Source organism: Camponotus floridanus, unplaced genomic scaffold (genome assembly GCF_003227725.1).
Source record: "Camponotus floridanus strain SB8 unplaced genomic scaffold, Cflo_v7.5 scaffold59, whole genome shotgun sequence".
Taxonomy (NCBI): Eukaryota; Metazoa; Arthropoda; class Insecta; order Hymenoptera; family Formicidae; genus Camponotus; species Camponotus floridanus.
In genome coordinates, this window is record NW_020229758.1 from 628,221 (window position 1) to 651,335 (window position 23,115).

At 37.3% G+C, this 23,115-nt stretch overlaps 1 protein-coding gene across 5 annotated transcripts in view; it reads right to left on the bottom strand.

Moving 5' to 3' along the window:
- The window catches only part of LOC105251943 (agrin), a 253,590-nt gene extending 230,756 nt beyond the window's left edge, over window positions 1-22,834 (bottom strand). For 4 of the 5 annotated variants that reach the window (XM_025412917.1, XM_025412921.1, XM_025412919.1 and 1 more), the window contains exons 1-2: window positions 21,315-22,834; window positions 2,422-2,457 (exon numbers count right to left, since the gene is read on the bottom strand). In XM_025412917.1, the coding sequence (XP_025268702.1) occupies window positions 2,422-2,457; window positions 21,315-22,674 (1,396 nt within the window). In that variant the 5' untranslated portion in view covers window positions 22,675-22,834. The remainder of the gene's footprint in view (window positions 1-2,421; window positions 2,458-21,314) is intronic. The other variant, XM_020027746.2, reaches the window with a different exon arrangement.
- Window positions 22,835-23,115: the final 281 nt, after the last annotated feature.

The window sequence follows — 23,115 nt, forward strand, 5'->3', positions numbered from 1 at the left end:
TCAGTAGTAATATTGACCGAGTACACATATATGAATGTACATTATAAATTGTACAATCAATCATCACGTAGCAGGTAGCCAATTTCGAGTTTTATATAGCTATATGAAGCTATCTTACAGACATCAGTAGAGATCTGTGCATGTACAACTTTATGCGAGTATGAGAAACATGAATAATATACAAGAGCTAATATACATAGAATACATATACCTGTCTATAATTTGTCGGGATCGAATATCAGATATATAATATAGATATTGATATAGAAATTTCCATCAAACAAATAAAGAAAAATATTGTTCTTATTTTATTTGTCTTTTCGTATCTTTTAGTTATCTCTTCGTATTTTTCCTATAAATTTCTTGATATTCTAGATATTAATAAATATTTTAAATATCGAAAACATTGAGAAGCTATATTAATATCTAATGAATGAAGAATGTAATTAAAAAATGAAAATTGATCTTTCATAACGATAAGTCTCGCTTTACATTTGAAATTTAATTTAAGAATTAATTATATAGAGACGTACCGGAAAATTAAGAACCCCGCTAAAAGAGGAATCAAATAAAACTCAGTGCGATTTGAACAATCAATTAAATATTTTTTTAGTGTCTTTATGCATACCTTCCACGTGATAAGATTCTACAAAAGATTATGATGCACGATATACACGAATATTCGGAAACTCTGAATTGATAAAAAAATACGAGAAAGGGATCACACATATCGTGTAGATGTCATTAGATCACGTTAACGAGAGTAACCTACGGTAACGAGAGCAGATACGATAACGAGAATAGATGCATGGTAACAAGAGTAACTACGGTAATGAGAATTGAGAGCGATTCCGGAGTAAGTTAAAAAAAAGAAAGATAAACATAGAAATATATTGGAATATAAATAATTGTGAACTGGATATCCTCGAGTATGATGGGCGACATGTTTAAAGAACGACGCTTAACAGATATTGCGTTTGCTCGGGATTATTTCGCCAGTGATTGCGAAAAATAAGGCGAGGAGGTGATGAACTCGGAAATATATCAAATAGACTGTGTCAATATCTGTGTACATCGCCGCGGGGAATTTTTCAGTGTGTTATACTTTTACGCCAAGGGTTGTTCGTGTATTTATATTTTGCGTACAAATCGCGTACGTCGCGTACGAAAGGAAAAGGAGATGGAAGAGGAAGAAATCTATTAGTCTCATTTCGCGGATGATATTCATAATGCTCTGTAAGCAAAACGAATATGGTGAAAATTTCAAGGGAATCGATATCTATTAAAAATCTAGATGCATCACGAGAGATTTTAATTAATGTAAAAATATTTTTTATAAAATATTTTTTACAACTTAATTTTCTCGACGCGTTCTACAGTTTAAACATTTTTATTACACGGAATAAAATAGTATCCAAAAATTTTCAGTGTATTCAATTACCAAAATCTTGTTCTCTTCATATTTCATCAATTTATACTCGTTCTCTCACAATCGAATCTCGTGACAAGATTACACGCACTGTGAATAACGAGATGTATTAAACATCGTTAAGAGGCGCGAAAAAATATATATCTTTGAAAACCGTCTATACGTGACGCGTTGCGGGACCATGAAACACGCGTGTTATCGCGATCGTTTTGGCGGCGATAACCCGATTTCACGGTATGCGAGGCCGCCGCGCGTTTCATGTTGTAATTGAGCCGCTGGTCGTTTTGAAAGGCACCATTCGACCCGCATTCCCATCGGGTTATTCTTCGGAATAACACGTCTCTAAACGTCGCGTGACGAGCTATCTAAATCTATAATTTCACTAGGATCCCTTTTCATATAAAAGTATGAGAATATATTGGTGAATTTTGTACGAATTGTACGCATTTTACCGATTGAATAAAAATTGTGATTTCATTTTCTCACGTGCTTTTCATCGGCGATTTTCGATACGAATCAAATTCCAAATTAAATGTATAATATATTTAATATATATTATTAAAATTTACATATATATTTCAAAAAGGAATATACATATATAAATTTATATATTAATAAATAAATAAATTATAAGATTATATAACATAATAAATCAAATACATATATATTATACATATAATATATGTTAGTTTCGAAAAAAGTGAATAATTTATAGCGATGAGTGAATTTGCGCGGATATTTCATGAATTTAAATGTGACATATCGTAATTGTGTTTAACACCGGAATTAACAAAAAGCGTTATGAATTTTGTCAGAAATGCTGTGAGGAATTGACGTAGATCTTGCTGTCTATTTGGAAAATCAATATTACCGCAGTGCACGTTTGTACAAGTGCCATATATATGCTGTGCTTCAAACGGATGAGAGGCTTTCCCCGATTTAGATTGGCGTACCATTAATGCTACATGTATATTATATCAGAAAATACTTACCCTGGATAGTGGGATGACGCGGCGTGTAGGACATGTCTGAAAAGAAAGAAAAGGATTAATATTAGTACAAGATTAGTAAATACGCAGTATGTTAATTACTCTTACAAGGCTTTTCTTTTTTTTATATCATCACTATAATTACGACATGAAAATTTCATTTCAATTTTAGGAATGTAACATTTAGCATGTCGCATCTGCCGCATTATTTTTTCATTAAATTTTACGATTCTAATTTCTACAAAATCTACTAATCCATTGTAATAATTAATCTTGTAATTAATCCAAAATAAATGCTAAATTTCGTTACCCTCTTGGTCTATTAAAATTCCTAATTACGGACATTATATTCATAATTAAACGATCTACTTTCTGCACAAATTGCAAGTTTGCTAACCTATTATTAGAAAATAATGCGATAAGGGCGTAAGGCATTCTGCACGTTCCAAAGCAATTCAAACGTGAGTCGAATCAGTGAAAATGGTATATATATTACTGGTGGGATAAATTTATAAAATAATATTCGTGCGATACAATTTTCGTCATCAAGCTGGCAGAAATCTCCTGCTTTGTCCGTTTAAAATGCAAACTAATTACAATGATATAATTTGCATTGTGCACAAGCTGCGAAAGAGACTGCTACGTCCTACGTGGAATTAAGTAATTTATATTAGCGCTTACGTCGCGATAAGATTTATTGTGTTTAACTGATGCAATTTAATTAAGAATTTTAATTTAATTAAAGTCCACCTTAATTAGTGCCCATTCTTACTAGTTGTCCGGAACGTGGATCTTGTCGCATAACGAGTCTCACGAGACAAAATATGAATGTACGCTGTGTTTGAAGAAAGCGCATGATACCAATTTCTTAAAACTATACTTGCTTGACGGAGGATATGGCATATCGTTGTTTGAATATTCTATGCATGTGTCTATTGACAAGTATCACGCTATCTATTTTTGCTTAGAAAACGATATGATAAAACGAATGGAATTTGACGCTATACATCTATATTGCATTTTCTCCATTTTGTTCCATTTTTATTATATTTAAATCATCTCTCATTTTTCACATTTTATTTTGACAAATTAAAGCAAATTAAATCAAATAATTTTTTTTTATACAGCAGATAAAAAAGAGAATGCTATAGCGCGCCAAAGCATAATGATGAAAAACGAATGGCAGGAAAATTCGGATATCCTGTTGCGTTTCATTCGTTCCCCGAAGCTCCTCGTGAAACTTTTAATTATCCTTTTCAGAGCACCCTTAAAAAAAAATTCCCTTTTGAAGAGGTTCCATGCGAATCTATCTGATGTCGAAAATAATTGCAAATTTTCATCTGAGTTTCGAGGGAATGCGTGGAGAATAAATTGGCAAACGTCTATCACTGAGAAATCAATGAAATATTGCATACGTGTCATCGAAATGGAAGAAGGTAAGAAATTTTTTGAAGCGAAATATGAATCTCCACTGTTATCATCTCTAAACCAAATTTCGCAAACGGCGAACAAATGTATATATATCGTAAAAGGAGAAAAATATAATAATCCTCCACGTAAAGTTTTTCAATCGTTTATTCTTCGACAAATTCGCACGCACGTGCAGTGAATTTTTTCCTCTGTAGTTTAAATCGCGCATTAATTATGGAATTTACAACGCAGATATAACAATAAATTCAATTATATGTAGTTTAAATCATAAATACATGCAATTTAAAAGGAGGCTTTGCGTCACGCTAATATTTTTAAATAATTTTCCGTTACTTTTTATCGATATGCATGAATAAATGAATAATTTGGAGACAATATAAAATAAATTACGATAAAATTTAAATCGATTTAACAAATTTCAATAGCATTACGAGAATAATCAAGATACATCGGACAGTCTATTACAAACGAGAGAGAAAAAAAGATGCTCGTCGCAAACCAACTTATATATACAACATATCGAAACGTGATAGTAGTATGTTAAGAGCACGAGTGGGGCGTCTCATAAATCTTCAAATTGGACATTCGGAAGAAAGCGAGTGCATCGTCCACCGCATCGTCCAGGATGTCGCTCAAGAGATTGCACATGTCCCTATAAGTATGTATATGTGTATGTGTCGTTGGAGCCAGGCTGGAGTCGAGGCTGTCAAACCATCGATATGTATGCAGGTCGACTCTATGAGAATTTGTGTACGCCGATATTTCGCCGATATTCCCCCTTTCCGAGATACGATGCCGCAGAGTTTGACGCACACGGAAACACATGTCGCCGTTCGCATAGGATAATGCACAAGGCGATTGAGACTCGTGAAATGTATATCCGTACGTGAGTGCATGCGTGCATACGTAAGAACCGAGTGCAATATGCATAAGATGCTTGGCGTACAAGAGCCTTGGTTCTCCGATCAAGCATCTAGATTCGATGATTGTCCATTCTATAAACTGAGATTCTCACTATTTCTATGAAATAACTGCTGATCGTACGTGATTTTTGCGTTTATTATCCGTGAGATATTACGTGAGATATATCGTAAATTTTATATTAATTTATATAAACACGGGCTACCATTTACACGTTATTTATTTCAAGATTTACTTAATTCTTATGAGGTATAATAATCAAGTGTATTATCCAAGATATTATCGCTATAATCGATTACGATTACATTATTATTTTTCGAATTATTATTTTATGATTATATCATATTTTTCAAATTTATTATGTATATTTTTCGAATTTATATCACGTCGTGTACAAGCGTCCTTTGCATTTTAATGGATTTAGTACGCCTAGTCGCGTGACATTCGAGAGTTTCTCCGTGCAAGATAGATATATCAATGGGACACCGAAGTCCTGCCGGATATCGATTCAGTGGTGGATAACCATCGAGACAAGAGGAAACAAACATGGTTGAATAAACCTGTTAAATGGCCAGGTTACGTGGATTTGCGCACGAAACTTTGTACAAACGGAAGGCGCACCGTGTCCGGAAGATTGTATAATCGATTTTATGCACATTCGACGGAATACGCATTGTTCTCGGAGAAACGGGTGCGACGTGGGATAGCGAGAGAGCTAGAGAGAGCAAAGTAGGACGTGGTACAATCTACAAAGAAGTTATCACACTTCAAAAAAGTGTACATTTAAAAAATAGTCTTGTAAAAAATTAATTAAGATAAATAAATAATAAGCAAATATTGTGAGATCGCATATTTTTTGCAATTAATCAATCTAAATGAGAAAGAAAGAGAGACAGAGATAAAATTTAAATCTGAACTTTAGGAAGGATTAGTTAAATTTAGAAAGAAAGTCCTTCTGTGGCGTCTTCATCCATGTTAAAGCTAATCATATATACTTGTGTGTGTGTGTGTGTGTGTTATAAAGTTTGGTTTGTGAGACACAAAAAAAGGACTTTCGCAAATATTATTCTAACTGTATGAAAACTCATATTTATCCAATGCAGTGATTAATATTTGGCAATGGGACCTTTTTGGAAACTTGCCAGAGGGCTATTATTAGAATTTACTGCTATAAATTTTACATGATACAAACAATGTTCCAGCAAATACAAAAATATGGAGGCAAATTTTTGTCGCGACACCTAGAAATCTACCTATATCAACGAAATTTTTTTGAGTGTAGAAAAAACGATACCGCATAATACGCGTATTATGCGCGAGCGAATTAAAGAATCGTACTTTTGTCAAATGTATGCGTGAAAAAACAACGCTCTCTTAATGATACATTTTAATTTCAGCGATAACTTTCGGCTTTACGTTGCAGAATATTCTATTATACAAGATAGAAGGCGAAACGAAAAACGAAATATTTAGCAGGGAAAAATGAGAAAAACGGTAGACCTTAACGCGCGCGATAAATTCACGATAAATAGCGGCATTGTACGCGGTTAAATTTAAATGTGCATAAATATTCGATGTGTACGCATAATTTTATGAATTTTAGAACGATTGAACAGGTTTTTAAAGTGCGCCGCCCGTAATTCGCGCACTTTATCGCGATTCATAAACATAATTCGTCTCGTACGTCGGGGCTATTTTCCCGCGACGGAATTTCACGCGTGGCGCACGCAGATGCCATTCTTCAGTCGTCCTTTTGCATTCGACAGCGAGAGAGGGTCGTGAGTTCTCATCGGAAATGATGGCGAAGTACTCTCGATCTTCTGTTTCCTCATCCGGGAGCGAAACGCGCACATGGAACGCTGTATGCTTGAGTAGATGAAGTTGCTAGGGCATTCCGGAGAAAATATTACATGGAATAAGAACTCTAATAAACTAGAAACGAAGCGTAAAATTGTATCCACTTGCATCATTTTTTCAATTTTTGTCGCAAGAGAAAAATATTAGAATATATAAGAATTATTATAATAACGAGAGATGTGATTACTCGAATAAATTGAATCATAAAATGGAATTACGATCATATTATCAAGATTAATTAGACGTTATTCATTGAAGAAAAAACTTGAGCTTATTAATTCATTTATCATATACTGAAATGTATTGTACGAAATTGTATTCACTTGCTGTACCATTTTTTCAAACATTTTTGTCAGAAAAAAGATTAGAATATATAAGAATTTGATAATAGTGAGAGATGAATTAGGTTTTATTAATCGAAGAACAAAATTTGCGCTTATTAAAATTGAACCATATATCGTATAATATATATTGTACAACGGTTGTTCTTGTAGGGCAATTTACATGTATCTGCATCTTATCGCATTTCACAAAAAAAAATCGACAAGTTGCGGCCGCTATGAAAAAATATATCAGACATACATCCCCGTCTTATCTACGATGTACGAGGATAAACAATACAAGGGGATGTTTACTCCTCTCTCTTTTCCTCCTTCTCTCTTTAGGAACACTTTTGCGATAAGGACACATCGTATTTTTTGTAAGTGCACTTTATTTTCCGTAAACAAGAGTATCTCTTTATATATCGCGTGTACCGGTAAAATGCATGCCACTCCATAAAAATTGTAGAGCGTCGCGCGACGTAAATGTAAATTGCATTCCACGTATACGGGCAAAAATATTTTCGTTTATTTACATGACATTTATCTGTATCGCGATGTGGATTTTCGTTTTTAAATTTGTTTTAATGTTTGACTTATTAAATTTTTTTCCTACTAACATTTCTCCAAATTTTGTATTCTTTTCAATAGGATTGCTAAACATGTATACTCGGAGCTGAAGCTATTTAATCGCAAACATTTGTAGAATTAGCTGCCCGGAACTTTGAGCAGAGGAGGCAAATTTGCATCTGGATCGAGAGAGATCATTTATGTCTATGTGGAATCGATCCCATCAGTAGACGTGTCAGTAACGTTCCTGCGTTCTAGTTACGAGGATGAGATAGATCGACATCCGCTATGCGTCTCCAATCGATTGTATTACAATTGGCTGATCAATTCGATAAGCATGTTGCCGCCTTGATCAGCCCGATCAAAATCGTGATCGAGGATACTCGATACTGTCGATAGATATCTATTGCGCATTTGCAGAGTATCGAGGGAAGACCGAGTTAGTATTATTATACAATTTTGAGATCTCAAGTTGTGAGAGGATGCTAGGAGTATCGTGTAACACGTGAGTGATTTCGAAGGAAAGATCTCTCCAAGAGTCAACAGGCTCTGTACATGAGGTCGATGGAGAGTAAGTCTAATCGGCTTTGATAGCATCTACTCCTAAGGATCTATCGCGTATTTGTATATTCCTCGAATCTATCGAACTATTTGCACTCAATATCGCGTGGATTGCGAGTCTGTTTATCGCCAAAATGAATGAAACGTCACTCAATATAAAAAGCAGACACTTTTAATTAGATATAGCATAATATTATATATTATATATAAAAGGCGAGAAAGAATGGTGACAAGATTAAAACAAGAAACGTCTCTTCCGACAAGATCAAAAGCCATTTTCGAGTTGCTGCACCGAGTAGAGCGCGCTTGACGCGACTCGGCTAAACTGACCCATTACTTTGTTCCCGGGTGTCGGGAAAAGTGCGGAAAATAGCACTGCGATCGCGGCCACTCGCGCCGGCGATTGATTTCCGCGATATTTCAGAGGGAAAAACTTCTCCCGGGGCGTCTCCGGGCGAGATCGAGCCCGGGCGAAAAATGAAGAAAGTTTCCCCTCGGCGCTCACACGTCTCTTCTAACTGCGCCCACGTGCGCGATATACTTATGCCGTTACGTGTCGATTCTTCGTCTTCGGCGAAGAACTACGCGCGCGAAACGCTATGCGTTAAGTGATATAAAGCGCAACAAACTGGGTCAAAGTGCGGAAACGATGCCCGACAATAGTCGACACGTGATAACGCTGCCGACTGGGCCGGATTACACGCCGGATTACACGATACCTTTTGATGAATTGCGGAGAAGCCAAGTCGTGACTGAACTACCTTTCTCTTTAATCGACAAATAAGAGTAATGGAGATGTACATATATGCCTGCAGAACGAATTAATGAGATAATTGCAAGTATTAATTGATTATACCATGAAATGAGTAGCTGCATTTCTTATCATTTTTCTTGCATCTTATTTCTTTTATCAAACAATTCATTCCTCTCAAGCGGCAGATATCTGAAACTTAATCGGTCGCGTAATCGTACATCATTATATTTACATTATTAAGAACATTTACATTTACATTTACATTATTAATGAATTCTTTGGGCCATGCCTGATTTTCACTGCAAAATTATCATTAGAGATTGGGCGGAGACCAAGGACAACTGAAATATATATATATAATATATTCAGCACGAATAATATTAACAATAATCTGTCTCTGAACTTTCCTTTATCTGTCGAAAGTTTTTAAAAATAAATTCCATTATCAAGCAATCTTGTATATATAAAATGGCTCAACATACTAATATCGAAACTTTCTTTTTCTCTTTCGAGTATAAAAATGCCTTTTCGTTCGACCGGACAATCTCGTAACAAATCAATGAAATAATGATCCAGCAATAATGCAAGACTTGCCGTAAAAGGGGAACGAAGGGCGCGAATTTGGTCCCGTGATTGCAGTCTACTCGGAAATTCCATTAAGCCGTCAACAATTAGTCTTGTCGGATATGATGATAATTGACGATGACGTTATTAGTGTATTACTGCTTAATAACTAAAACGCCGGTTGACCCAGAGTAAATCTTATAATCAGAGGAAGAGCAATGACATACTGTTGTCCGAATTATTGAATATTTGTAAAATAAATTGTAAGGCAAATTTAAATATATAAGTAATATATATATTTTTCAAGCTATTATTATATTATTATTGGCAAATCGTTAATTCTTTTAAATTAGCTGTCAACTCGCACAATCATATCATCAAATGAATGGAATAGTTTAAGTGAGGTCGAAAAAATTTATATAATGTTATTGCATAAAATTTGACGTTTCGATAGTTATAATAAAATCATGGATATTATAATAATAAACTGTCGCTACAATTTCCTAACTCGATAGGTTTTCTATTCAGAAATCTTTCCAAATCTATCAAAAGACAAATTATCATCCTTCAAGACAATTATCTTTATTTTACAAAATTTATATAATGTTATAACATAAAATTTGACGTTTCGACAATTATAATAATCATGGATATTATAATAATAAAAACTGTCGCTACAATTTTCTAACTCGATAGATTTTCAATTCAGAAATCTCTCCAAATCTATCAAAAGACAAATTATCATCCTTCAAGACAATTATCTTTATTATACAAAATTATACATCGTGTGACAAATAACATGGAATGAATTTCTTTAGGTATTTGCAATAATTTAATCAGAATTTAGTCAGAACAGAAACTTTACATTAAAATCGATAACTTGAATTCTCAAATTTATCGGGCGAAAAGTACGACGAGGATTGTTCTTAGATGGTGAGGACAAAGTGGGATTTAAGGCACCGTGAAATGGGTTAACGGATAATTACACAACGAGAAAAATCGAGCGATAAAACGAGCGACGATATATCAAGCTGTAAGAATCCGGCGTTAAGTAGAAAACATTTTTGCACCGCTTGCAGGCGGAATATTAATGTAAGAACGTAATTTACGGCGCGAAAGAAAAAATATAGACCGGCATACAACATTAATTTCTTTCGACGTTATTCGATAGCACCGTCTTCATTCGAGCGGTCGCAAATTTTTGTTGCAATAATGAATTAATGTCACGCGATCCAGCGATCAATCTACATCTATCGGGGACAAGCGGCAGGTATCTGAAACTTAATGGTCGCATAATCGTACGTCAGTATTAAGAATAAATTCTTTGGGCCACGCCTGATTTTCGCTGCAAAATTATAATCATTAGAGGCTGGGCGGAGACCAGGGACAGCTGGAATATATTCAGCACGAATAATATTAACAATAATTAAGGGCAGACTTAACTGTAGTGTTAGTTAATCTGCGGCTATTTGATATATGTATATAAAAATGCGAATTTTATTATTTACAAATACGATAGTATTTATAGGTTAGGATAATGTATTTGAAAAATTAATAAAAGAAAAAGATTATATATAAATAAATTGAATCTAATACAAATGGATCCAATGAATAGATATAGTTTGAAGTCACATGTATATTTCACAAAGAAAAAAAGGAGAGATTGTTACCTCGCTTTAATTGCGCTGTCTTAAAATTTGCAACCTGGAACAATTTTTATAGTACTAATATATTAATAAAAATAATGACAATCCATGTCAATTGTACAAAATTAACTCGTGCGCTTAAGCTCTACTTTTCCAATATACAATAACAAGACGTTTCAATAGAAGTAACTCACTAGAGAAATTATAGGAAATTAATTGACATTCGATACGTCTATATAGTACACTGAGAATGAACCGACAGATAGCATCATCTCGCAAAGATCGAGCACTCCTTCATATCGCTCGACGACAACCGAAGAGACGCGAAAACGCGCGTAAAAGCGAACGTCAATCAACGTGGGTGGAAATTAAAAAGTTCCGGCGAACTCTCGACCGTAAGTTTGACGTTCTTAACAAGGTGCACCCCGGTCCGGGTGCGCGCAGTTTTTCCGAAGGAATTTTACACGGTAGTCCCTCCCCGTGGGATGTCGACGACCGGGTCTCGCTGCCGGGAAATGGCGCGGAAACTGCCCTTTCCCACCCTCCTTTCACCCTCCTTCCACCCCCGTCCCCATCCCCTTGGTGAGATCGCGCGCGAGAGAGAGAGGGAAAAGCAAAGAAAGGCCGCGACGGTTTTATTAAATTAAACGTCAGCTCTCTCGACAAGGCTTTCCCAAGGAGCGCCGCGTCCTTAGCGACCGGCTTCCACACTCTTTCCGCTCGTCGGAACCGTGAAAGCTGATCGTGCCGGATCGCGTACGCGGCTTCCGCCAGCGGCCAGCTCTCTCGCGATGAAATTAAATTTCCTCTTCCCTTGTCGCGCATTTGTTTTATAAGAACTTGTCCCGTTGTATAAGATTCATTCAACAGATCCGTAACTCTCGAGAAAATGTACACCTCACAATTGTGTTTTCTTCGTGGTAAAAAATCATTTTACAAATATACCTTGACTGTCTTTCAGTAAATCTCTCATCTCGGGTTTAATAAATTTATTCATTTATGAGTTGATTTACGTGTTTCGTTTACAATGTTATATCATTTTCTCTCGAATAAATGTTTCGAATTATAAAGTCGGATTGCACGAGTGACATAATCCTATTATTAGCTATTTTGTGACATCCCCGTTCGGTCCTTTTGACGCAAATAAAATACAACACAGCGAGTAAATGCCGACGCGAGAAGACCATAATAGGAAAACTATTTGACGTAAGTAATCGCGACAAGAAGCGCGCGGATTCCTGCAGAGAACGATCCTGGAAAGGACGACGGAGGCTTCTTGCCGAGGGCCGCTGATACGTGAAGCTTTTTCTCACCGCGAAAGTTTTCGAGTTTCAGGAAGCTTGAGGAAGGTTCAGGGCGGCGTGAAAGCGTGGGATGAGAGGAAATGTCCGTAATGGAGCGCCGGTAGCAAGGACCATGGCTGAAAGGAGGAAAAGATAGAAAGAGAGAAAGAGACACCCTCGCGCACACAAAGGGAACATCGTGGAAAGAAACACGGGGAAAAAGAGAGAGAGAGAGAGAGAGAGAGACGGTGGGAACTGGTGGAATTTATAGGTGCCGGACTTATTAACTCGACGGCGAAGTTAACATTAATCTTGACTGCAGTTCTCGGTAACTCGCGAACAATCCCAATCGCTCGCGATTGGCGCGACCTTCCCGCCCTCGACATCGGTCGACGCTGCACTGTTCATCTTCGTCCTCGGAAATCTCGGAGTCGCCGCGAGCGAGGAGAGCGGAAAGGGAAGGAGTAGGAGAGACTTTCCTTACCCGCGTGAAAATGAATCGCCGGAAATGCGGAAGCGCGCCATTGTGCCGGTGCCCGGATTTCCGGGAGTGACTCGCAAAGTTGCTCGTTCGACAATCTCCCGTTGGAGTTAATTCGAGGCGAACTCAAAAGGATTGGACGAATTTACGACGGATAGAGAAAGAGAGAAGAGAGAGGGAGGGAGGGAGGGAGGGAGAGAGAGAGAGAGATCGAACTTGCCACGAAGCCGGAGCTCTTCGGCTCCGAGTGCCCCCGTGCTTAAATCAACTTGATACTTCGATTAGTTTCTTTCCCGTGAAAGTTTTCGGGCTCAGATTTGAATGCGCACCGTCGGTGAAGCCGAGGATTCTCGCCAGAAACCTCCGAATACTCGGTGCGACATCGCCGTTATCGCGAAAGCGGTAACCGTTCGGAAATTCATTTGTGTATTCGTAATTTAACGATCGTCTTATTTTACATAATAAAACTAGATATTGAGATAACATTTCTCCTTATTACAATTATAAGTTTTGCTAGTTAATTTTGCTGCCTATTAAATTATTTATGATAGGGAGAGAAAGAGAAAATATTCATATAATAATTAAATTATTAATCTAGTAAAATTATGAAGAAATAAAATTACAAATAAAATTTCTCCTATTTATTGTCTCTTCGGCAAAATCCATAGATAGTTCGTACAAAATTTGTTATCTTGAAAGTTTCTCTAATTAAGTGCGGCACATGAAGCAAGATGTTTCATCATGACGAGTACGATGCGTATAATACTGTACTTTCTATAATATTTTGCTACGTTCTCTCATGGACGACATTTTCTCGTTTCTCTTCTCTATCTCTCTCTCTCTCCAATTCTCGTAATAATGTAATTTGAAATCGCATGAAACAAACACGCCGGCTCTTTACAGAATAGTAAATCCTCGGCATACGAACTCCCGTTGTGCTCGCAGCGCTTTTACAGCCTGAGAATTTATCTCGCCGGTGAATTTGGTTTGTATCAGTTAAAAGGGTGCAAGTTTCGCCTCGTAATTTCCAACGGTTATCACGTGCAACCTAACAAATTTTACAGCCGCAACGCGCAATTTCGCCAATTTTACAAGCGTCATTTCAAAGGCGCGATAAAATATGCATCGGGATGCAAAGAGAATTTTTTTCAAATAACCAATTTTGTTATTGCGTTACTTATTAATTATTAATATCATCCCGTTTTCTCTTTCTCTCGCATATTTCTAAAATAATAGTTCATCGGTTTATTATTTCGACGTTACAAGAATTTTCGTTAAAATGTGATATTTTTGTATTTATTATTAAATCCCGTATACATATCGAAACACTGATATTTTCTTTTCCAATATCAAGCGTACCGCGTGCGCGTAACTATAAAACCTTCTTTCTCTTTCCTTTCTTTACTCTTGTGTGGCAAATATTGATATAGAATATTGACGTAATAATTTTAGTCGAATTCATGTTGGAAAAAGCTTGTTCGGGATGCTACAAAGTGACTTGGCTCGCCATTTATCTATTATCCGTAGATTCAATTGTCTCTCTCTCGCTCTTCCCATTCCCTTCGCGAACGCAATGGCAATCAATATCATTTTGCTTGTCGCGAGATTCGAAAATGTCGAGAACGAAAATGGATGGGGATTGCGAGAGCGTTTAGGCATTCGATGGATCATCGTTCGCTGCAAGCGAGAAGGTATGGCCGATGTATTCGCGAACTGACTATCTTCCGCGTAACGGATCAAATAACTGCAGAAGCCCTGCACCGCGTAGAATCTCGAAACTTTACATTCGTGCGCAGTTGCATGCAGAATGTAACGTGTCATGTAACGCGATTATCTCGGATGGAACACGGAGGAGGGAGAGGGTTGGTTTATACGCGCGGCCGAGAAGTATGTATCGAGTTTAACAATGTTGAGGAGTGAGTTGCAAGTACTGCAATATTATCTGATTCGCGCGCCCTGAAGCGCACGCGATAAGAAACGAGAGCACGTCGCTTAACTCGGAGTTAAACATTTCGCTTGTAAGGATACCGGATTTATCCCGCCGCGTCGAATTATGCGGTTGCTTGTCCGCGATAACATTTGTTAATCTTACACATGTTTCGTACAATTCAAATTTGCGGATGCAGCTTGTGGAAAATGGGCGCGATCGGAAAAGGAAGAAAATTCGAAAAGCGAAGACGATGGAATCTCCATGGTAGACGATCCGAAGATTTGACTCGATCGATTCAAAATCATGATCGACACTAGATTCTACATTATGTATTCGGGATATCTTAACGGAATATTCCGCTTTATCCTATTCCGAGGAAGGATCTCGGAGGCAGGTTGACGACCCCGCGATATTTACATCAACATTCACGCGCGCGCGCGTGTGCAATGCCGGTATATCCAGAAGCCGACAGTGTCTGTAATTTATGTGGAACAAACCCTGGGTTTATATGGGGATCGTACGACGGCGGATAAGGAGCGGGCGAGATATCTCCGGCCTTAATATGATCGGCGACGCCCTTAATCCCGAAACCCCGAGCAACCCGCCCCCGCAACCGCGTGCGGCAAGCTTGCTCCAGAATGAGGACGAAATGGTGGAATCGCGGAAAGCTCTCATAAAGGCAGATGCGGACACGTGCCTTACATACTGAAGCCTGATTCTGCGCCAAAGCCATTGCACTGTATGCTGCCTGTATAGGGTGTCCCATCGCGAAACGCGCAGACTGTGGGTTCCGAGGATTCCGAGATCGACGTTTTCGATGAAAAATTAAAGGCACTCCTGTTCGCAGAGTTACTTAATTCCACCTCGTTATACGACTTTGTCCCTTCGCGACAATTTGCCTCACGGTTCGCCCAGGTACAATGGGAGCGCAATGAAATTGGAGCCGTTACGGACGGAGCATTACAAACGGCGAACGCCGGCTGCGCCGGCATCCAAATCGAATTTCCGAAAATTCCGGCGAAAACATGACGTTCGACAAACCGGGCGCGGGAGGACGATAGCATCCGGGATTCCTACGCGCGCCGGGATTCCGTCGTGGTGAATGTATTGTCCACGGGACAATGCGGAGGCTGATTGCGAAGCGGCTGGGCGAAAACTTGACCCGAAAATAAACCGAATCGCTCGAACGCCTCGGTCGACCGCTGCCAAACGCAGTCGTTCGGAATATACCGAGGAAGGGAACCGACTTGGTATCCTGTACAGGATATTCTCAGTCGCTACCGGGTGTATCGCACACACGATATGTAATGATGGAATTTCGATTTCTTTTAGATTACGATGAATTTTTAATTGACGACAATTAAAATTGACATTTAATCGCAGAGAATATTTTAAGGATGTTTTGTACCTATTTTCAAAATATTGAGAATTTAATGAAAATGTAACAGAATGTCCTTACATATGTTTAGAATCTTCAATTTTTTAATCGATTCACTAAAGCGTTCACAAGTTATAAAGATTTTAATTTGCACCGAATTAACATGTGTTCTTGTAAAACGTATAATAAACGTATAATAAACGTATAATGTTCTTGGAAAACGTATAATCACGTCGATTCAAATGACGAAAACACATGGAAATAATATTCAGAATTTGTTTAAAATGTGCAAAAGTTTAGATACAGAGGAATATTTGGTCAAATAATATTATACAAGTACTAACTGGTTAAAAAGATATTAAATATAATTCAATAAAGTTAGCCATGTATCTGTCACAAGGTGAAATTCTCTGCCAAAAGTGAATCATTTCGATTAACAAAATTCGGAATATTTCAGTAAAAACGCAATAAATATTAAAAAATACATCTCTGCACTGTAACTAAGATTAAATTGTAATATTCCATACAATTTCTTACTCAAAATACACTAAAAGTGGATATATTCGTCAGTATTGATTTTCAGCTACTTTTTGCTAGCATTGTACATACAAAACATCCTTAAATTAGCTTCAGATATAGTCTCAAAGTTATTCTGTAACTCGAACAAACGCTTTTCAAGTTTGATTGTTCTCTAGATCTCGAGTTTCGATACGGAAATGTCGCGACACGTCATGTATCGCCTGTTGAATTTTCATCAAATAACGGGGAAAGTGTGACTTGAAACCGTTCAAAGAATTTGACGGGAGGAATTTTCGATGGCGATATTCGGGCGGTGTGGACAGACATCCCCCGTGTAACCGTGCACCCCGACGATTCTTCGATCCAAGCACCGGTGGACGCTATTGTCGTGCCATCGTAGATCGATCCTGTCGCTGTCGCTCAGGAAAGTAGACATCGGCAGGAAAAAGTGGCTTACGCGGCGCCAAGTCACGGTGATTTGCAAAAGAGAATTCGTTCATATTCACCTCTCTTGAGCCAGCTTTAGATCACGCCTGTCACTTACTCAGCGAATTTAAGTGTACTACATTTTTAACAAATTTTATTATCTTATCCTATATATTCTCATATATATTACCCAAAATATCAGAAATAATAACGAGATGACGCGAGATATGAAATATTATAAATAATAGAAGCTGTGTCCATTAAAAAAATGGCTTCCAAATTCGCTAATGGATCTTTGAAGAAACGCGGAGAACGAAAAGACGCCACGAGCGTAAAAGTCTATTAACGTAAAATACAAGGATGGCTATTTTCAGACGGCAATATTCTATAAACCGAGCAAAAATGGAGTATCTATATCGAATATCCTGCCCAGAACGGAGTGCGGCGAGAAACGCAGTTTAGTTTTACTTTCTCGGTAATAATGCACGGACTGCTTTTCCGCTCGATTGTAAATACGGTCTGACTGCTCTCCGGTGCGATTGTAAATACGATCGGAGCGTGCACGAAAAGCATGCCCGTTTTTCCCAGACGACTGAATCCGCTCGATCGCAATGAGACGGTTTATATTCTTCGCAGGCGCGATGGAAGCTTCTAAACACGTTACGGTGTGTCATAAACGCCACAGGAAAACAGAGGCGAATATGAAGAGAAAAATGTTCAAAGAGGCGAAGAGATTATCGGTATGATTCACAGAGAAGACTCAAGTCATTTAATGTGAAATCTATACGAATATATTGCATAAGCTGTTGAAGAATGAGACTTGAATTTTTTAAATCTTTACATGGCATTTTATATTACAATATAAATTAAGGTAAAGGTTTTAATAAACATGTTGTTATTCTTAATTTTGCTTATGATATAACTTAGGGAAATTTTATTATTTAATAAATTATTTAAAAAGTGTAAAAATTAATCAAATTTTCGGGGAAAAAATTATTATTTTTCGTTTTATTAGGTTTGTTGGAAATTGATTTTATGTAAGATATAAGCAAATTTGTCCTTCTTTCATTTTATTGTATAGTCGTGTTTGTTCTTTTTGTTTTTAATATATATATAATATATATATATACATGTAAAAAATGAATAAATTATAATCACAAATGAAAAAGAGATATGCTTCTTTAGCGTTAAATATGCATCATTGACGGATCTTTCCTCATATATCCAACTCGTGAGCCGCGGATTGCGAAGAGGATGAACGGAGGATATATTTTACAATGAAGTTATTTTGAAGTTCATTAGCAAGGATAGCATGCAATTCTGTCATATTAAACGCATACCAACTTTTTCTACATAAATAGGTTTATACTTAAAAAGATATGATTAATTAAGTTTACGTATCCAATTTACATAAAATTATTCTTGCAATATTTTTTAACGAAATATCAATCAAACATTTATATCGTACGAGAAGGAAATATTTTTTTTCTATTAGCATCATTTTCATATAAATGAAACGTAATATGTAAATGCATCACTATTTCAACATTAACTTATTTTTTGCGTTTTTACATCGTTAAAGGTGGCATATATATCGTCCTGCAAAATTTTAACTTAAAAAATATTCGTTTTGTAATTCACTGAAATTTATAACTCACTAAAATAATTGAAAATAAATCATCTATGCAAATTATGAGACAGTGGACTGCCATGGCAGAGATTTCATGCGTTATCCTGTAACAAGCTTATCTGTGAGGAAAGGTTTTGATATAGGGCTTAACTGTGTTTATAACCGCGTAAGTAGAAAAGTACTTTTGCACACGTTTTCACGGTGGTATATTTATCGCAATATTTCATGCAGTGCGGAATATCCTATTTTTATTTCACTTCGTAGACATTTCCACCTAAAAATGTCTGTTACCCAACTGTCTGTTACGCGCTTATATTCACGCTCGTTACATTCTATACATTTTCTTTCAAAAATTATTTAACAAGATCCATTAGCGACTTTTAAAAATAATCTTCCAAGCGTGAATCGATATATACGAGTATATGTATAATCCCACGTTATGTATGACAAGCTAAATAGAATATATTTGCTATATCATTTGTTTTTCTTTATTTATGGGCAATAATTCATCATTATTTAATTATTATTTATTTATTATTATTTATTTATTTTATTATTTAATCATTATTTATTTAACTTCGTAGACATTTCCACTTAAAAATGTCTGTTACCCAACTGTCTGTTACGCGCTTATATCCACGCTCGCTACATTCTATACATTTTCTTTTAAAAATTATTTAACAAAATCCATTAACGACTTTTAAAAATAATCTGCCAAGCGCGAATCGATATATATATATATAATCTCGCGTTACGTATGATAAGCTAAATAGAATATACTTGATTTGTCTTTCTTTATTTACGCGCAATAATGCATTATTATTTATTAATATAATTATTTATTTATTATTATTTATTTATTTTATTATTTAATCATTATTTATTTATTTATACCGCCTTCCTTGACGGTAAAAATAGATATCTAATAAAATTTGTTGTATAAAGTTTTTTAAGGTTGTCTCAACATTCACCGCCTAATCTATTATTATTACAAACATCAAAACTTATAAGACGAATCTGTGTGACTCCACTCTTCCTTTATAATATATCACATGAGATTGCCTTCCCAATAAAATGATTTTGCGTTCCTTTCTGTTGCCATTCGTCCTCAACAAACACGATCGTACATGAAGCGAAAACAGATTGGCCCGTCCGGCGTGGGGTCCGTCATTCTTTTCCACCTATTTTCTTTAAACCCACTGGTCCGCCCTCCATCCACCGGTCGCATTGTAATTCCGACTGAACAGTTTCGCTAGTGGCAAGTCCCTACGTGCTCGGCATGTCAAATTCGACACATAAAACTGGTGCAGAGACAGTAACCGTTCCGGGCTTAACGTATCGTCGGCACGTGTCACCGTCACCGTCCCCGTCGTCGTCGTCGTCGGCGGCATCGTTATAGTCGTCGTCTATCCTTGCATTACTATGCCATTACTATGGCGAACGCGCGGACGCTCGTAAATAATTGGTATCGGATGCTCATTAACTAAAACGCCCGCCGTTATCGGCGAGTCGGCTCACGAGCGCCGTAACGCGACAATAAAATGCGCACAGTGCAATATAGGATGTCCCGAAAGAGATAAATCAATCTTTCCCGAAGGTGGGGTAGTACTTTGAGTTGCGCACTTTCTTTCAATAATTAATTAAAAGAAATTAAATGGAGAAAATGTTGCAATATTTATACAATGCAAAAGATAAACAAATTTTGAAAAAATAAAATTCGAGAAGATGACACATTATATTTTTTTAATTTCGAGCAAACTTTAATAAAAATTTGAGATATTTAAAAGAAATAAGAGACAAATACACACACGTACATGTATAGAATTTTCTCATTTAATTCTTGAAGAGGGAAAATTGTTCACGTGTTTGTTTAGAAATTTGTAGTTGAGAAGAAACGCACGGTATCTAGGGCATCCTATATAAGGACGAATGGCACGTCTTATTAGCAGGCGGTGAGCGAAAAAAGAAATAACGCAAGACATTTATTAACAGTGACGCTTCGTCTTAAATGTTCAATGTTTGTGTTTTATCATGGTTCGTTATCGAGCGTTGCCTTTAATTAATCATTGTCGAGGAATTAATTTTAATTGAATTAACGAATACGACTATCGTTCGACACATTATAGATAGTTTGACATAAAAACATTTAATACATTATTAATATTTATTTAAAATAATAATACTACTAAATTGAAAGAATTAATGCAGCAGATTTGTAAATATGTAAAATCGTAAAATATTATATATTTTACATATAATTATATATTTTATATATTTTCCCCGTAATAAATTATGATATAAATACAAATTTTATGAACGTAATATGAAATAAAATATGATATAAAATATTAAATGCTTAATAAAAAAAGCAACTTTGAATTTACATTAATACAAATATCTCGATAAATTTTTTAATGCATGCAACATTCAATATATAAAAACAAAGTTATAAAAAATTACTGTTACAAAAAAAATCTATAAAACATTTTACGCTAAAATATATTTCTGTGAAAAATATTTATCAATTATTTTCATTCAAGCAGAAAGCTAAAAAAAATTTTCATTTCGCGAAAATTAAACATGAGAGATAAAACTTTTTAAAAAATAGAAATTTGTTGAACTCACAATTGAAATACAGTAATATTCCAGCGACGAAAACAAAGATGACGACCAAGAGCACCAGCAGGAGCAGCAGGATGGTCGGCCTGCACCAAGGACTTCTGATTACCTCGGTTTGCCTGCTATCTTTAGACCGTTTCTGATCGACTACCGCGGATTCACCGCTAACATTCACCACGACGCCTTTGTAAGTGTACTGAGGTGCTTTTTTATCCGCCAAAAAGCCGTGATCGTCCTCAGGATCCGAGTAGACCCCGTAGGCCTCGAAATTACTCTTTCTGTAACCGTTCATCTTCTCCGCACCGGTCTCTTCCTGATCCTGATGCTTTCTGGTGTATGCACCGGACGAGGACGAACCTAGTTCGCCGATCTTCAGGGTCTGATCGTAAGACTTATCCTGATATCTGGACGACGTGGTACTCTCGTACTTGGATCTCTCGTAGCTCTTCGAGGTCGTTAACCCATACTTGGAATCATAACCGCCCTTGCTGCCGCCCTCGTACGTCTGTTCGTCGTACTTGGACTCGTAGGTAGGCCTGGACTCATACGTCGGCTCATAGGACTTGGTGCTCTCGTACCTGGGCAAAGTGCCATACATCTTGCTGACCGAGTGATATTTACTCTCATATTGTCTGGCTGGTGGTTCTTGCTGTCCAGAGCAATTACCGAGATCGTAAGCAGAATCGTGAGTCTTCACGCCTGACTCATAGCCCTTGGAGGCAGCCGGCTCGTAGATCTTGCCCGGATGATGGTGATGATGATGATCCTTCTTAGGCTCCAGCTTTAGTGTTTCCTCGGCGTAACGCGACGCGTACTCATAATCGGTCAGATCGCGCGAGTATCGTCTGCTCGAGTCCGACAACTCCGGATAAGCCCTGCTGAGCTTCTGCGCGTCGTTTCGATCGTAAGGCGCGTCCAGATCCGACTCCTGATAAGTTCGCTGATCCACGCGAGGATCGGCGTATCTCAGCCCGTCCTCCGGATAGATTCTGTTGTCGAACTGCCTTTCGAGGTTCTCCCGATCGAAGCCGATGCCCGTCTTTCGATCGTAATTTCGGTATCCCCTCGACTGATCGTGATAGGCTCCCTCGTGATAGGCCGGCGCCGCCGAAGCAGACGATTGGGGATCTTGATAGGACTTGATCTCTTGGTACTCCAGGTAACGGGAGGACCTACGCTCGCTACCATAGTCCATCGAGCCCTCGACCACGTTAGGCAACTTGCTGCTCAAATTCTCACCGGTTCCGGACAGCGCCTGGCAGGTCTCCGCATGCTCGACCAGATTCGGCAGCCGCGACAACGAGCTACCTGCTGGCGTGTTCTCCGTCAGGTCGAGCTTGAGACCGTTGCTGCTGGTCCTGCGCATTTTCGGGGATTCGCATGATCGTTCCGGGACGACCGCGCTTACGATCGGTGGACGATAACCAGTCGCTGGCGACGACTAGTTGATGATTGAAGCGCGATTTAATCAGAGATGCATTTTTGTGTTAGTAGTGGATTCTTCGAGGAATTAGCGGGTGAGTACAAAGCCTGGAAGCAAAGAGAGAAAAGAAGAAGATTGTTAGTGCGGTTAGTAAGTAGATGGTAAGCAGCCTTAATGCTAAAGATATTTTTCAAAATTCATTAAGTTAGTAAATTAATCAAAAGTTTCCTTTATCGTTTTATTATTCTCCAGATTTTTAATTGCGATAATTATTGATTTAATGTATTGATAACAATTTGTCAATACATTAAGCGCTCGATCTCAATTGATTCATAACTTTCCCAGCACAGGAACGAATATTGAAACTAGAAAGTCAAGTGTAGA